Genomic DNA, 17,542 nt, shown 5'->3' with positions numbered 1-17,542 from the left:
ATCTTAACACTAAGATGCTTTTGGGAAATTGGCCCAATTTCCCAAAAGTGTACAGTACGATGCAAAACCAGAGGCCTTTATTTATTTATTTCCAGTCAAAATGGCTGCTGCGTATAAGTTATTTATTTTGTAGTGTCAGAAGAAACAGAACATAACAGAAAATTACCCAGAAGCCTCAATAACTAAATATAATATTAACATTTTCTTTATTTAGTATGTCTACCCTTTGGCATTTATTACAGCTTTCATTTTTCAGGAGACTTGCTTTCAGTTTTTCAAAGAAATCCATGTAATGCAAATTTAATGTTCTTTTTTGTCTATTTCGTTTTCTCAGTAACAGCTTCTTGACACACACATCCTTTCAGACTCATAGTGTTGATTGTCTTCTCACAGTGGAAGGATGAACAGAAACACCTGTGGATTTTTGCAGCTCTGAAGCAAAAGTGGAGCTTGATTTTCTCCTCTCTTTCAAAGATGAAAGCTTTAAGTTCTGTTTGTTTAATAGTCACAGTTTTGGTGGTCTACCAGGTCTTGCACGGTTGCCTGGAGTTACAATTTTCTATATATTTTCATGATTTTCTGAGTCTAGTCAAGTGGAGTATCTTGTATCTATTCTCTTAGGAAGTATCCTGGAAAATGAATTAATTGTTCGTAATGGATGTTTTGACTGGAAATTAAAAAAGTGAAGGATGGTCTTTGACTTTTACACCACCTGTACGTACAGTGTGTGTCATATAAGCGACAGACCCAGAATCAGAAATAGCAACGCAAAACAAACAGCTGTTTTGTTATGACTGCACAGCAAGATCCTCTGAGTTGAAATAACACCTACAGTGTTTATTTAAGCTGGACACAAGTAAACACTTTAAGAGTGAATACAACATTGGGGATTTGCTGAACGGACACTGTAAAGAAGCACAATAATCACCAAAGTCTGGAAATTCCTTTATAGTGCTTATCTTTAGGACATGTAGTCACTCTAGAACATATTTCTAGAGTTTATGCATCCCAGTCAGTCTGTGACACTAACTTTAGTACCTTTTTATATTCTTTTATATTGTAGACTCAACAGAATGTGCTTAATGATGACCAGTGGTCCTCCTTTCTGTTTAAGGTGCACTGGCTCTGCTGCACTATTGGATGTACCAATCATGAGTGCTGATTTTGTATAGTGGATCATGTGATGTTTTGTTCACTTACTTGCAGGTCAGCTGATGGGAATGAATGAGATCTCAGAGAAGCTAACCCTGGGGGAGAAGTGTCAAAGCGAACACGCCATCGTAGAGAGAGTCACCTCCACGGCTAACCTCAGCAGAGTACCCTGTGGTTCAGATAAAGAGAGCAGGTAGATCACATTAAAAACCTACACATTTCAAAATACTGTGAGTACCATAACTTTCACTGAAATTTATGTGTACACAAATATACACATGGTTGCTCTCAGGAGATTCATTCAGCACTATTCATCTATCTTCAAGGCCTTTTAGTACTAATTTGGTGAAATGGCGATATAATGGCTGTATAATGAATTTGTGTATTGTATTAGTGTATGTAGACACTTGGGGGTAACATTCAGTTAATAATCATAAGAGTTATATTTTAAGACTTCTGTAATTGTAGTTATGTAGTTACGTAGTTATGAGGAATTAAAGTGTTAGCTCATATTAGAGGTCTGCACAGTCATGAAACTGACAGCCAAACCCAACCCATGCCCATGACTTTGAGACCTAACTAGGCCCGACTGCTATTGCTTAATAGGAAATCTGTACCCAAACCAAACCCACTCACACACGCTAGTGGATAGATTAGCACAGACATGGTTTAAGTGCTTTGCTTTGTTACTAAGCACTTGAACGTATTTCATGTCTGCAATACACTATAAACAGCATTTATTATTAGTATATTTTTGCAGAATTGCTGATTGTACTCAGAACGATTGATTGTAGAGAAACTTGACTGACTCGGATTTCTTTACAGTGGTGGTGATAGGAACCAGGGGTCACAATGTCTACAACACAAATATAGCCATTTTATTTACTATCTATAACCACAAGTGAACCTACATATGTTTTTTATATATAATGTTGATTATGGTAAAGTAGTGGTAAATCTAAAGAAAAAATTTCTTTGGGGACCATTTTCTTTATAACACCATACGTGTACCTCAGCCATGGATGTATTTTTTAAAGAAATGTCAGAACTATCGTAAAACAATGTCTCAGACTTCAGACAGCATATTCATAATCATGTATTAACTTCCTGTGAGATTAATTATGAAGAAATTTTGAAAATTCAGTGGAATTTCCCTATAACACTTTGGGTAAGATGATCAAGCAAGACGAAAGATCCAGTGTGACCTTTCACCAACCCAACACATCCCTCTTATTATCGTTGCTTTCACTGAGACTGATGTACTGCTGAACTTAGGCTACATCTGGTTTACCTGGTTGGAGTACCTGGTTTCATTCAAAGGCCATCTTCACCCCTCAAACTATAAAGCTATTTCGAATGCAGCTATAGGTGAGAGAGAGAATAAGAGCGAGAGAGAGAAAGAGAGAGAGAGAGAGAGGGAAAGAGAATGTGTGTAGGTCTATGAAATTATGTAATCCTACATAAAAACATAAAAATAAAAAATCGCTCATTAGAGAACAAGTCCAGCTCCCGAGTGGCGCAACCGTCTAAGCGTTGGCCCTATCATCAAGAGATAGCGAGTTCGATTAGCTGACGTAACAGATCTGGGGGTTGGCGCTTTCCTCCGAGCGCGTTCGGCTATCCAGTGATGTTGCGTGAGCGGCAGTTCGAAATGAAGCGGTGGTTTCACAGGTCTCGAGGAAGTCTGTGTTAGCCTTCACCCTCCTAGCGTTGATAGTATCGTGTGATTGGGGGAGTCCTAACTAGTGGGTGGAATTGGTAATGACTAAATTGGGAAGAAAATTGGGTAAAAATTAAAAAAAAATAAAACAAGTTTAAACAGAACGCAATGTTGTATGCGTGCAGTCAGCTCAAAACCCGATATTTTCTTAGGCTGGGTCGGGTAGCAGTCCTCTACCTCGTATATGGGCAGTTTAAGGGGTAATACTGTATGTAAAGTTATGGTTTAGTGCATAAATTTGCTCTTCATATGTCTGCCTGTTTCTTTTCTTTTCTATATCTCTGGCCTGTTGCACTGTTGAACTTTCTTTACTTCAGTCCTCCTGTTCCTCCTCCTCCTTCCTCACCTGTTTCCAGGTTTGCTGGGAAAACCGTCAGCAGCGGAAGCCTTGTGCTGGTGACTGTAACGAGGAAGGAGGGAGCAGGGGCCCTGCTTACGGTGAACTGTGAAAAGATGGTGATTGGTACAATGCTCGTGAAGGACATCCTCCAAGCTCTGACGCAGTGATGGCTGCCTCTTCGGCTCTCCTCCCTGCCCCCACCCTCTCTGCATATATCTGTAGCAATGTGTAGACGTTGCCTTGATGCTGTGTGCTGATGTTGGACCAGCTTCCATTACTCAATGCTTATTTAAATACAGTTAACGGTTATGAGAGGGAATATAAATATAAAATCTCAGATCAGTAATCACTTGGTAACGTTTAACCATGTTGCACATACTGTATACACTTCCAATATTTATTTTTTTGTCCCCAAAGATCAGAATATAGCTAAATACAATACACACAAGCGCCCGTCCGTAATAATATCCAGTTATTTCTGTTAAGTTACCAGAATGTTGCATGACCCACTTTTAACGTTTTAACCCCGTAAATGGCCAGGGCACACCAGCAGGCCCGAAGGTTTGTTACACACCTCTGTAACCTAAGGCAAGCTCAGCCAGTTTGCATTGAAGGCTCTGTAGCTACTTAATAATAATAATGCCTGTGTAGTATGCCTGGGATATTAAGGGGTTAAAAGAATTTTAGACAAGAAAGTCTATGCTTGCCAAATATCCAAACAGGACATGTCTGTTTAAAGTGTGTAATTCAGTTTAATGTTATTTATTTATTTATTTTTTAACAGCACAGAAAATCTTACAGCACATACTGCATGTACAGTTTGAACTCTGTGAACAAGATATCCTACTAACAGAAGTACATGGGTTTAATTATACACAAAGTCGTATACACGTTGTAGTTCTGAAGCCCATTTAAGGAATTATTTCAATGGTTCTGAACTCTGGTCTTTGGGATCCTATGTCCTGCATAGTTTCAACTGTTTTCTGCCTTAATGTATCTGATTCTGCTCATGAAGTGCTTGTTCATTACCTCATTAGCTGGATCAAGTGTCTTGAGGTGCGGATTGTCTGTCACTGTGCAGGACAGGCCGTCCCCAGGACATTTTCTGTTGTTGTGCAACAGATTCAGTGAATCATGACAATCAGACTTTCATATTTCAGCAAAACCTAATATATGTATGGCAGCGTATTCTGGACTCAAATTCAAATGCAGATTTGAAAATGCTAATTCAAATGTGTATTTACATTAATTTCCCATGTGAGTGTGCATTGTTTACAATGTAATTCAAATGCAAAGTGTATTTGCGTTTGCATTTTTTTGTATAATGGCTGGAAAAATGCAAATGCAAAGTGCTTTTGAGATTTCATTTTTATTGTATTATTAGTAAGACAGTTGCACTTGCAATTGCAATTTTATTCCCTCATTGTCGCACTTTAGCTCTGACAAAATAATGCATTTGCAACCCTGTTTGCATTTGCGTTTTCATTGTCAGTGAGGTGGGTGGGACCTTGGAAGGGACTTGTAAGTGTGGGGAGTGTTTTCAGAGAAAGTCTAAGGCTGCATCCAGAACCTCATACTACCATACTAAATAGCAAAATAATGTGTTTTTGGAAGCAGCTTAAACTTTTGTGGTAATGGCACACTTGTTTACAGTATTGAGGCAACAATGGCAACCACTGCTAGTGACGTTTTAACACTTGCCAACCAGGCCGTGGATAATTCTGTGCTGCGTCATTCGATGTTGTTTGCGTGAAAGTGACTTACGACCAACTAGGAGACCTTGTGGCTGCACAAGCACCATTGTTAGTGACACAGTGACTGGCTTCAGGGCAGAGGCTCACAGGGCTGTTGGAGAAACACTAGACCTAGACGAAAACTGCCCTGCATGTTTTAGTGCTTTCCCTGTTTTATCACACCTGTTACAAATGGTCAGGGATTGTTAACAAGCTCTTGCTTTTCCATATATTTCGACCAATTACACACAGAAATGCAAATGCAACTACACATTTTGCATTTGAATTTGTGTTGTGTCTTAAATAATTTGAAAAAAAAAAGTCTGGAATATGCTGCCATAAATTTAGGCATGTAGAAACATCAGTTTGTTTCCTCCAGATCTCCAAGTTTTGGTTGAATGTAGAAATTTTAAACACAGTGTAATATGATACATTTACATCAGTATCTAATCAAAACCAGACTGTTCTGACATTATTAAACAAAACAGGGTATTCCATTCACCCAAGTGAAATTTCCACTGTTGTGGTAATAATCAAAGCATCCCGTCCACTTGTTAAGCACACCAATCTGCTAAATGTTAGGAAAGGTATCAGTACATTTGCTAAAAAAGAAAAAAAAACTTGTTCACAGTAACAGCAAACTGCAAAGACACATGAACTGTACAATGTAGTACTCGTTTCTGCCTGCCTTTACATCACAGGTAAACAGTAGGGTAACAATCTGTAAATTTTAATGTGTGACAAGTATGGCTACATGAGAATCCCATCACAGTTATCCTTTCAAAGAACCGTGCTGCTTAGACTGTGTTGCCATACTTACTCTTGTTTTTGCTTCTTTTGAGTTTGTAATTACACACTGTAACTGCACATGTTCTCTACGTGTCCTCCCATGTTGTAATGACAGACAAAATGTAGACTTTACTTTGTGCTTAGTTTGGATGTTATTGTATTATTTATTTTCATCTATTTTGAGTTTACAACAGAAAATGACAAATAGTCTGTAAAATTTATGGTGGGTTGTGCGATGCAAACTAATCTGTTTGAGTAGCAGTTGTTCAAAGAGTAAATAGCAAATCACAGGTTGCATCCTTGTTATGTTTTCCCCAAAAAAAAACATTGCAGGTGATGCTTGAACATACTATAGGAATCTTAATGCAGAATTATTTATTGGTGTTGCATAATTATGTAGTTAGTGTTACCCCCATCCTGTATTTCAGCAGTTTCAGCATTGAGGAGGAAGCATTCTGGGCCATTTCATGGTGGAGGTAGCATTAGTTTTTATCATCATAAATTATATTTGATTGTTCCTTCTAATGTAATATTTATTTCTTCAGAGATTTTTTTTCTTGTTAAAGAAACTCTGCTAAAACAAAACGGCTGACATTCATGTGCTACTGTTCTCACAGGCCTGTGCTTTTTATGTGCTTTGGTTGAAGGTACAACAATCATCATGCTGCATTATTCAGGGTCAAGTCTAGCTGCTACAGCTGCAAAGGACAGTCTGGATGGCGCACACTGTGGTGGGTGATGTCTCAGTCAGAGGATGGTTAGCAGGGGTAGATGTGTTCAGTGTGGTTAAGATAGAGGTTTGGGGGAGGGGGTGTGTTTTCTGTCCTTTGTGGTTGTGTCAGCTAGACAGTATGTAATACTCAGTCTACCATTTCCTTGCTGTGTGATTGTGAAACATTGTTACTTTATTCATGAAGTTTTCAAATGTCAATAAAATGAAACTCTGCACTCAGAGGTTTGGGCTGGCTTGGCGAATTTAATATTCGATCTGTCTGTGATAGTTAATGCTGAATGACCCTCACCGCACGTTTCAGAGCCGGTTTTAACTGTTTTAGGAGGCCCTCGTCCACTTGTCCTCGTCATTTCGATGCGAGGGACCAAGTGGACGCAATCAGAACTTAGCCAGAAATCATGGCGACTTGACATAATTCCCTTTTAAAATTCAAAAGAAATGGTGGACTAGCTGTTTATAAGCCGTTACAGGAAACTACTGTAAAATGTTTTACATTTCAAAACCATAACAGTCAAATTACCATGTTCAGACTGTGTTTAAGGTTGCAAACTATCTGCCATCCATGTGTGATTCTGCTTCACCACTTTACTCTCCTAACCTGCTAGTTAGTAAGTACGTTGAGAGCCCATTTTCCTGGTCGAAGTGCCATCCCTGGGGCTGATGTAGGTGTGACAGATATTAAGGGTTATGTTCCAGAGCGCATCATAGACCACGTACAAGAATTTTTTTTTCATGATTTACGTTATTAGGAGTGGGCTTTACATAAAAGACATAACAATGTTATATTATCAATACCATATTTAGTAATGAATAAAACTTGATACATCCACAAGTGTTACTAATAGATGCAGAGCATTTTGAAATGAAACTTTTTACAATTCTTTTTCGTCTGCTGGGCAAATGCTATCAAGGGGCAGCGGCTGGTCTACACCCCTTAGTTCCAGTGAAAGGAAATCTTAACGCTTCATCAAACCAAGACGTTTTGGACAATTGTACACTTTTAACTTTGTGGGAACAGTTTGGGCATTCCAGCATGACTGAGCCCCAGTGCACAAAGCAAGATCCATAAAGGCATGATGGGGTGAGTTTGGTGTAGAAGAACTTGACTGGCCCGCACAGAGTCCTGACCTCAACCCCATCAAACACCTTTGGGATGAACTAGAACAGAGATTCCGTGCCAGACCCTCGTCCAACATCAGAGTCTGACCTCACAAATGCTCTTCTGGATGAATGGACAAAAATTCCAACAGACACTCCAAAATCTTGTAGAAAGCTTCCCACCACAGTGGATTTACAATGGGATGTCAATTTTTCTGTCCATGTATATATATATATATATATATAATTTCAGATTTTTTTCAGCAGGATTCCCACGTCTAGCTCTAACGTTATTACTGTTCAGCACACACCGGGGTGATTTCCGTAGTAAAATGCTTTTAATATGAAATGCTTTACTCCCATCAGTCGTTCTCAGGATCTCGCGAGAATTGGTGTCTTCACATACGTGGCTTTTCCTGGAGCTGTTGGCGAGGATAGCCGATCTAGCCGTCATGGTAGGTTTTGATGTACTTTGTGGTGTAAATACAATTTTAAATATTTATTTGTCAGTGCAGGTCGTTTGTTGAATGGCCGAGGAGTGTGTCCACCTCATCCTGCCTGTCTCATTTTGTATTAGGGTTGTAAAGTTGGTCATTGTACTCAGGCTAGCCTGCTAGCCACCACAGTAACGCCATCGTCTTGGGCTGTGTTCGCTGGAGCGAGATTCAGTAACGTAGCTGTGCTCCTAAAACTTAAAACCGCTCGGTTCTCACCGCAGGGACGAGTACACTACACTGTTTATCCATTTACTGTGAGAAACTGACTCACAGTTAACGTTACTGCTCACTGCCTTGACAGGCGATGAGTAACACAGTGCTCTCTCACCTGCGCTGGTCTTTACTGACCGAGCCAGAATCACGTTTATTCACCATGTAGCTGCATTAGAAAGCATTAGGAATCTGTTTTGGTGCTCAGTCAAAATACACTAACGCTACATTCATCACAATTTTTATTCATGCATATATGTTCCACCTTTAAAAGGCGTAATATAAGAACCTTAATCGTATGCATACGTGTACAAAAGTAAAGGTGGGTGATGAAAACAGCAGCTATATGGGAATTAACTGTTATATGTCCAGTTTTTATGCAAGTCCAACACATGTAGATTATAATATGCAGGAAAGAGCCTCATGAAAGAACCAGAAACCAGAAATGACAATCATAATGGGATTTCAGAGCCAGAGTTGCTGCTGGCAAGTCGACAGGAAAGTGTTATTAGGCTAGAGTGAATTTAATTGTAAGACACATTTATGATTTTTATTGAGATTAATTTGTGCATCTTCTGGTAACGTTACTAGTGAAGCGTCTGGAGTGTAGCTGCGCCCAAAACCGCATACTGCCGTACTAAAGAGTATGCCAAGAAGAGTACACCACCATTAGAAGTGCATACAATAGTACAGTATGCATATTTTGGTAGTGTTCGGTTTTGGACGCAGCATATGTTTTCCAGTCTTGAGTGTCAGGTAGAGTTTAATTAAGTTGAGTGTTAGAGAGCAGAAAGCTGCGTTCAAAACCACATACTGCTGTACTACACATAATACAGTAATGAATGGGCTTCTATTGGTGGTGTAATATTTTTGATGTACTGTTTAGTATTGTAATGTGCAGTTCTGGACGCAGCCTAATATAACTGCACAGAGTGTATGTACATCAGTTGGAGCATGATTTCTTTTTTTTAATGCTTTCTATGATTTTGTCTCCTCTTTTGTCTGTACAGGAACTGGAAGCCATGACCAGATACACCAGCCCGGTGAACCCGGCTGTGTTCCCCCACCTCACAGTGGTGCTGCTCGCCATTGGCATGTTCTTCACAGCATGGTTCTTTGTGTATCCTTTACAGTACAGTTCAGAGTGGCATGATGCACAAACTTTATAAGTACTTAATAAGAAGGACTCATCTGAAGTGCTGAAATGATGCTTAGCTTCCAAAAAAATGAACAGGTAGTGCATAAGTAGTAATTGAGATAAATGAAAGAAGGTAAATAGAGAAAAGGTAGAGGTTCGCTCCTAATGACCTGTAATAACACTGAGTAAGATCAGTCGTTGGTTGGTTTGCAGGTTTCCTCCTTAACCTATTCTGCTCCAGGTATGAGGTAACATCCACAAAATACACACGAGATGTATACAAAGAGCTGCTCATCTCACTGGTGGCATCACTCTTCATGGGCTTTGGGGTTCTCTTCCTGCTACTTTGGGTTGGAATTTATGTCTGAAGGTGAGAATTTAAACATGTCACAGTTTGTGAATCTTAGCTGATGAAGCTGTATGTTAATTAGTTGGATCACAGCGTTTTACAGTGTTATTCTCAAAAGTTTATAATTTATTTCAACCATAATAGCACAAGTAGTTTGGTTGACTAACCCAGATTTCACAGACAGAGTTGCAAGTTGTCAAATGCATTCAGCATCTCTGGACACTGGAATAACGATAATGTTTTTTGAATGCTTAGACAGATTGCTAATAACTCCATCTGATGTCATCTGTAACACTACTGGACTTACCTTCAGATAAAATAATTGGGTTTGGCACACTGGTAGCTTTTGTTACTTCACAGTGTATTTTTGTGTTTCATGCTATGTACTTTATTGCATTTATATATATATATATATATATATATATATATATATATATATATATATATATATATATATATATCAAAGCCATGCTATAATGGCATGAAACCCCCATTCATTCAAGAGCTTCTTTTATAGTCAATGCAATGTCAGCTAGGGAAATGTGAGAATACTGCTGCTGTTAAAGAGGTTGTATTTTACAGGCACAGACTCACATTAGCACTGATCTGCCACATATTCTTGTGTATGTGAAACAAAGCTCAGAATATTCTTCGCTGTAAGTCTCACTGGCCCATGTGTTTCTGTGCCAGAGGTTACACATACACAGGGGGACGGGTCGAGAAGAACATTCCGGTGGCTCGGCATTCTCTCCGGGCTTCAAACTCTACCACACGCACTGGGAACGGGAATGGACTTTGCACTGGCAGGATATCGGGAACTGGGATTGATTTCACAAATAAAAAAGATTTTGTATGAATTTTGCATGCGTAGTTTTTAATGTACTCTACCCTTGCAGACCATGTTTAGTCTTTATGGAACAAATAGCTTGGCTCAGTTTAGCTAAACATTGGATGTTCTCCAGAAAAAAAGACTCCTTGTAGTCTAGGGCTAGGTTTGGGTCTATTTTCTGTATCTATATGTCTAAATTCAGCTCCCAGCCAGCTACAGTCATTGAATGATCTTAAATGATGGTGGGAAAATATTTTTGTGAATCAAATACTGAGGGCAACGTTTAGTTCACATATTTAGTCAAGAAACATGTTTGGGGGCAGGTCACCTATAGGCTATATCTAGAGGCATCTTATCAAGGTAGGAAAACCTTGTCCTGTCTCACTCGTAATTGAGTCTAAGCCATTGTCCATTTTCCCAGAAATGCAGTTCCAGAACACCCTACCTCTCCGGCTCTGAGTCAGTGGGACGTGTTGGCTGGGTATTTGAAAACACTGGGCTATAAGCGTCTGGAAGGCCTTTCGTAGCGCCTAAACCCCCAATCCCATCTTAATCTCACGGATAAGAATAGAGCAGTCTGTCAGTGCCACACTCTTGGCCAGCCTCCGAAGGCCATGGCCTGTAACCCTTCACAATAATTGTGTGTACATTACAACATCTAGCATATACTTTTATCCAGTGTCTCAAGAAGTGTACATACCTGTCCCTGGCCAAGTGAGCAATGGTCCATGACCTTTTATGTTTTTATATATATATATATATATATATATATATATATATATATATATGGCTTAATCGTAATAGCGTAATAGCTCCTACATTAGTGAAGAACACTTGCATAAACAGTCAAGATACCGAAATTTAAAAACATTTATTTGATACAACTTGAACATGTAAAGATGCTGAAATGACATTCACGAAACAGTGTCACAGCTGAGTGAAAACTGATGACCTAATCACAGAGACCATGTAATGGCTACGCTGAACATTTATGTTAACTATTATAAGAGGAAGACAGTCCCACTGACAATCCTGTAATATTACTACTGTGTATTACAATATGTACCGACTGCAAACATACAGAACGATCAGGAGTGAGGCACATTGGTCATGTTTTGGTGACAACCAGAAAGTTTGAGGAATGTTCTTTAATTTAAAAATCTCAAATGTAGTTGGATGGTCATAATCAAATCATTGTGTAAAAAAGGAAGAATTACTCTGATCATCAAACATAAAAAAGTAACAAAAATGACAGTAAAATAAATTCCATTGACCAAAATCTCACTCTAGTTTGTGAAAAGGCAGACTGAAGACCACTATTTCAGTCTAAGACCCACCGACAGTCATTTTCATCAATAAAAATCTTATAAAAATACTAACTAGAGAATGAAGACATTGATAAAATATTCACACGCTGTGAGACAGATCTATAAATATCAGCAGTTTAAATGGCACCTTCATTTGGTAAAACTTGATGACCTGAATATTCTTGATGCCAAATTAAGTGGAAAAAAACTACAGTTTCAGGCCTAAGTAGCCTAATTGGTAAGTGACAAAACACAAACATTGGAAACTGGATAGATTTACTTGGATCTACTCCATGAATTATGTTTAATATTACTATTAAATGAATTGTTTTTAAATGCTTACATTTACCTTCTGGTTCCACTGTCTCACTGGCTCTTTAGGATTATGCAAAAGCTGCTGGTGCAGTAAGGTGCTCCATACTTGTGTGCATTCAGGCTCCACATAAGAGTCCCTTAATTATTTTACTGCTCAAGTTCAAGTTTTGTTTCTTGCCACTGATGTCGATCCTTGTTTTGTATCAGTCCAGTATAATGTCTTCATAAATCTCACAATTGCCTCCATCTAGACTCATAAGATTGTAGTTTCTCTTTCATGATGGTCCTCAGGCCTGAGTCACTGTCGAGCTCGGGCAAAAGCATCACGAAGCCATGGACAATCCTCATATAATCGTGGATCTCCAAGGTACTCTGTTGTGCGCTTATAGAAGTAATAATACAACACAGCAGCTGCATAAAACATAACAAAAAAATCTGTTACTTAAGTCTCAACATCTCCTAAATGATAACATTTTCTATTTATTTTTTATTTATTAATCAATTATGTCTGCTTTTGAGAAGAATATCTGAAAGCTGCACAGTCAGAATGTAAGAAACAAACAGAGAAAGAGAACTAAGGAAGCCTTGACATTATTTTTTGTGACTGCAGACAATCCAACGCTAACTTTGGCCGAGAACTCAAAAAGCACATTTAGTCATGTCTTCCTTACCTAGTCTCTGGAACACAAAGAGGACCTGTAAGCCGTTTGTCCACACAAAACGATTTGAATCCATCCACCTCAGATTCTGTAAAGCCAAAGCCACAATGATAATGTGGTTTCTGGTTATACTGTTATGCTTCACTCACATCTAGATTTTTAAATAGTGGAGGAAATGTATCATGTTAAGGGAATTCCTCACTTACTGCTAAAACCAAAGGCTGTTTAATTATATTGTGTGGTCTGTAAATAATTGTACAAAGTTTTTCTGTCTTGGCTCTTAACACACTGAGTTGAAACAATGAATATTAGTTCATGCAAGAGAACTAATATTATTAGAGAACTCAGAGCTAAGAGCTAACAGCAAGTCTAGAGTTGATTCTAGATGTGGCATTTACATTTGGAGTTCTGCTTTTGTCTCTAAACATGAAAGCCAAAGGAACAACAATGCCAGTAAAGAAAGCTATCATGAAGCTTAGCTTAAAAACCAGAATAAATGAAATCGAAACATTACCAAATCATTGCATCATGTTTAGTAAGAAGCAAGAATACACCAATGATCTTAGAAACAATAAACCCTGTACAGAAGATCAGTAGTACTTTAAATTATGAAGAAAAGCTGCAGAACAAACTATGAGCACTACTGAGGACAAAGAGATTTATCGAATATGTGTCAAAATTATGTATGTAAAATTACCATAAAGAGAACAATACAGTTCTATGACCTTATGATTCCACAGGATGCAAATGCAAAAGTAACCATTTTAACTGCTCAGATACAACCAAATGCCTCAAAACCCAGTCACTGGCACTTGTCCCTGCAGTGGGACATCAATCAAATCATACTAAGTAACAATGGTCAAGGACAAAAGGACAAAAATGCAATGTTTTAACCAGTCAAATGAATCACTCACTAAGCATTAAGACACGGCTGGAAGCAAAAAGCCATAGAAACAAACAGGAACTAGAACATCTGCATTATAGACCTACATTACAGATGTTTATTGGTCACAGAATTCAAATGATCTGCAACAAATTACATACATTTTGAAACAACTCAACATAATGAACAGCTTAACTTAATTTATCACATTACATATGGTACCCACAAATAAGGTGATTACGCATAAAAGGGCAATACGGTTCACCCAATATGAATGTAAACACCTTCAAATTAGAACGGACGTTCTGCACTTTTAACCTCATAGTCACTGCTGTCCAATATGCTGGAGTAAAGAGGCAAAACAACAAAAACTATGTCAGCGTCCAATTACTTACTAACTGCACTGTGAAATTAAACAGCTGTTGGCTTAGGCGACCATGAGGATTTCCCCAGTGTAATTAATCTGAAAATCTGGAAACAGGTGAAGTGGAGCGTGTCTGAAATGTGGTACAGTGTCAGGAAACTTGTGATTATTGTGCTGGAACATACTGGTAAAACCTTTCACACTGATTGAGGTTAAATGTTTCAATTTAAGATAATTATTACTGTTTACAATTTAATTTAATTCTCAGAGGGGACCTACCATGACCCAGCAGTGAAGGCAGATGCTGAGGGTGAGGTAGAGAGCAGACAGCATGAGCAATGCTCGGAACCTCTCCAAGAGCAGAGACACCAGCCCGACCTGGAACACGTACGTGTTGAACATCATCAGCAGGATGATGATCACATTAAACAGGATGGCAATATCCTGGATTCTGCAGTATGAATGAGAAAGAAGAGAGGAGAAAATTAAACATCGTATAACAAATAAAATGTATGTATCTAAAACATATATCTAAAATGTACAGTTAAAAAATATTTTAAGTAAAAAATATAACTGTTGAAGTGAATAAATGTTTGGCTGCACAGATCCACAGTTTATACAATTTATTTTTTTTACTCCTATGTACAATTTTACCCCAACTATCACTCCTTCAAATTACCCTCTTCTACTTACATGAACAGCACAAGCTGTATGACCGGGGCTGCCCTCAGAAGTTCGCTGAAGGAATTAACAAATAGGTCAAATGCCAGAAGGGCCAGTTGGATCAGCAGGACCAGCGAGTAATTGTTGGTCTGGAGCATCTCAAGGTTCAGTGTTGCCCCACAGCTCCAGCCAGGAGCTCACGTTGGGGGCTTTAGTAAGTCCTTTGGCCACTGTGGCTCTGGTTTCCCAGATACTCCTCTTGACAGTGATGGAAGATGAGGAAAACTGTCTCAGCACTTCTCCATTTAAGCTTTAGAATTCAAATCAATATGGTCAAATATTTTTTCTCGTCAGAGCAGGACAGCATGTCAACTGATGATATAGTGTTTCTTTCCTATGGTAAGTTTTTTTCTTGTCCTGTTGAATTTTTCCACTGGGGTGAAATTGAAGAACTGAAGAAAAAGAAAAATGTTGTTGTCTTTTGTTTAAATGCTGCACACATTACAGTCGTCTATATGGCTCCAGCCTCAGCCATATTTGAAAAAGCACTGGTTACTTAGTGAAACTCTATCCCAATTACTGTGTTTTTTGCGTAATAATCAGGTTTATTCAAGAGTCTTTGTAGACTGTAGATCTCCCCATCAGACTACGATTGGTGATGTCAAGTTTAACAGATAAGGTCATCTCGTATTGTCCCACTGAGCTGAAATGAGACACACAACAGGGTCAAAAATAAAAATAAAGGCTTCAACGTTTTCAACATTTTCAATGTTTCAAAAAGCTCATTGCTGATCTCTCAAACCATCGCTGAAGTGATGCACAAGTCGTCACTTATTCCCTACCTGCAGATAACCACTTGTACACATCACTGTCACACTGGCCTCATCTCCCTCGGTCATCGGCACACACCGTTCTGAGTGCTATAACTGAGTCACAGCCAGCCTCTGTTATTCAAGGTGCTACACATGTAGGTGGTTACACAGGCAAGCAGAGGTCACACTGGGGATTAAGGTTTAATTTCACTGAGCGGAGAGAGAGACATCTTCTGTGTTCCCTCTAATCTCTTTCTGACTCTTACTTTCACGCACACTACACAAAGCCTATGAGAAATACATAGTTGTATCGGACAACAGATTCTTTCTGACTTTTTCCTAACCATCTACACATCTCTGAGCGCCACTAGATCTGAGTTAGTCAGGAGGTGACAGAGGCGCAGTGTGCCAGTCGATGACAGAGTGAAACGGATTAAACTCTGGATGAGTCAAAGCTGGCCTTGCATTAACTGACTTATGTCTAGAGGTGGGCGATATGGCAAAATGTTATATCACAATACAAGAAGGTTTTTATGATACATGACATGCCACGATATTTATTTTTTATGATAAAATGCCATAAACTATGAACTGAATTATTTGTATACAACATTTTACACACTGTGCTAAATCTGCACTAAATCCAGTTAAACAGGGCGAACTGTGCTCTCTTTGTAGCTGGTAAGTGATTTTTAAGTACTGATAATTTCCACGATATGCTCAGAAAAGCATATTGAGACATATTGTGGGGCTAATCTGTCATACTGTCATATTGCCCAGCCCTGCTTATGTCTGATAAACAGTGTTAACCTAAGTAAGTTAGCATCGAGCACAGCAGTGAAACTCACTCATTTCAGTTTGTTCTGAATACTTTTGTAACATTACACACTTAAGTTAATGTAATATTAGCATAATCAACTTTATCAGCGAACAGTAATTATCCGGCAGCTGTAGGTTGGGTGGGTGGTTAGAAATCTCGACGCAGCCTTCACCTCTCGTTCTCTAAGATACCGCTAAACCTCAACAGACCCAGCAGATGTTGTTTTGTTGACGCGGTGCATCGCGCACACATTCAAGTTAGCTAACCGAGCTGACGTTATCTTGCTCTTTCATGACCTTCTTGTGTAAAATATACAAAATATGAGTATATTTCCTGAGTAAAATCCCACAGCCCTCTTCCTGAGATGAACTCCACAGTTTCTCCTCCTCACCGTTAACTTGGCTAACTTTAAACAAACAGCTAGCAGGCTAGCGGGCTAGACAGGAGATTTAACGTCATGTTTAATACAGGCTGTCTCGCTGCCCGCCAACTTATCTGAGTCCCTCTGAGTGAAACCATCAGCTTACCTTACATATCGAGTGAGGAGCTCTGCAGAGGCTGTAGAAGCGCTATCGGCTGTGAACAGAACTGACTCTGCTCATAAACAAGCGCACAAAAGCGCGGCGGTGAGCCCGGCGACGAGGACGACGACGTCTCCCATAGCAACCGGCCGAAGACCCTGCCTACCGTAAAGACTCAGAGACGGGCGCAAAGCGGAGCTGTGAGTTCCAAGGACGTTTCCCCACTGGAGAGAAATGTATTGACATATAATAAGTCATAGTTATGAGACAGTTTTCAATAATTATGGCTGAACATCTCATAATGACTTTCTATCTCACAATAATGACTTTCTATCTCATAATAATGACTTACTGTGTCATAATAATGACTTACTATCTCATAATAATGACTTCCTATCTCATAATAATGACTTACTCATGTCATAATAATGACTTTTTATCTCATAATAATAACATTGTCATAACAATGACTTACTATCTCATAATAATGACTTTTTATCTCAAAATAATGACTTACTTTTTCCAAATTATGAGAAACTCTTCTCATTACTATGAGACAGTCATTAATTATTATTATATATTAAGTAATAATAGTCATTATAAGTCATTA

At 38.8% G+C, this 17,542-nt stretch overlaps 3 protein-coding genes across 4 annotated transcripts in view; 2 read left to right on the top strand and 1 right to left on the bottom strand.

The window, feature by feature from the left end:
• The window catches only part of LOC118811952 (AP-3 complex subunit beta-2), a 53,816-nt gene extending 47,128 nt beyond the window's left edge, over nucleotides 1-6,688 (top strand). Inside the window, 2 exon segments of the mRNA XM_036576563.1 lie at nucleotides 1,207-1,345; nucleotides 3,190-6,688. Coding sequence (XP_036432456.1) covers nucleotides 1,207-1,345; nucleotides 3,190-3,379 — 329 coding nt within the window. The 3' untranslated portion in view covers nucleotides 3,380-6,688.
• Nucleotides 6,689-7,918: 1,230 nt separating this feature from the next.
• Nucleotides 7,919-10,616, top strand: tmem258 (transmembrane protein 258). Its single transcript, XM_036575491.1, has 4 exons — nucleotides 7,919-8,020; nucleotides 9,283-9,392; nucleotides 9,652-9,780; nucleotides 10,450-10,616. The coding sequence occupies exons 1-3, from the start codon at nucleotides 8,018-8,020 to the stop codon at nucleotides 9,776-9,778; spliced, it is 240 nt and encodes a 79-aa protein (XP_036431384.1). The 5' UTR covers nucleotides 7,919-8,017; the 3' UTR covers nucleotides 9,779-9,780; nucleotides 10,450-10,616.
• An 868-nt stretch (nucleotides 10,617-11,484) lies between these two features.
• tmem138 (transmembrane protein 138) lies at nucleotides 11,485-17,050 on the bottom strand. 2 transcript variants are annotated; one of them, XM_036576560.1, is made up of 5 exons: nucleotides 16,939-17,050; nucleotides 14,810-15,482; nucleotides 14,396-14,567; nucleotides 12,882-12,957; nucleotides 11,485-12,621 (listed from the first exon to the last, which is right to left on the bottom strand). In XM_036576560.1, the coding sequence occupies exons 2-5, from the start codon at nucleotides 14,935-14,937 to the stop codon at nucleotides 12,509-12,511; spliced, it is 489 nt and encodes a 162-aa protein (XP_036432453.1). In that variant the 5' UTR covers nucleotides 14,938-15,482; nucleotides 16,939-17,050; the 3' UTR covers nucleotides 11,485-12,508. The 2 variants fall into 2 exon arrangements, with proteins under 2 accessions (XP_036432453.1, XP_036432455.1); XM_036576562.1 differs by having other exon boundaries at nucleotides 14,810-15,231.
• Nucleotides 17,051-17,542: the final 492 nt, after the last annotated feature.

Source organism: Colossoma macropomum, unplaced genomic scaffold (assembly GCF_904425465.1).
Source record: "Colossoma macropomum unplaced genomic scaffold, Colossoma_macropomum, whole genome shotgun sequence".
Lineage (NCBI taxonomy): Eukaryota > Metazoa > Chordata > Actinopteri > Characiformes > Serrasalmidae > Colossoma > Colossoma macropomum.
This window is presented reverse-complemented; position numbering and strand designations above follow the sequence as displayed.

What these genes read in the sequence shown, in the direction of transcription:
- tmem258 (XM_036575491.1), top strand. An exon ending in TTCACAGCATGGTTCTTTGT is followed by an intron (nt 9,393 to 9,651) that starts GTATCCTTTACA and finishes ATTCTGCTCCAG; the next exon opens with GTATGAGGTAACATCCACAA.
- tmem138 (XM_036576560.1), bottom strand. Translation starts at nt 14,937, where the DNA reads ATGCTCCAGACCAACAATTACTCGCTGGTCCTGCTGATCCAACTGGCC. An exon ending in GCCTTCACTGCTGGGTCATG is followed by an intron (nt 12,958 to 14,395) that starts GTAGGTCCCCTC and finishes TTGGCTTTACAG; the next exon opens with AATCTGAGGTGGATGGATTC. An exon ending in CTTTGTGTTCCAGAGACTAG is followed by an intron (nt 12,622 to 12,881) that starts GTAAGGAAGACA and finishes TGTTTTATGCAG; the next exon opens with CTGCTGTGTTGTATTATTAC.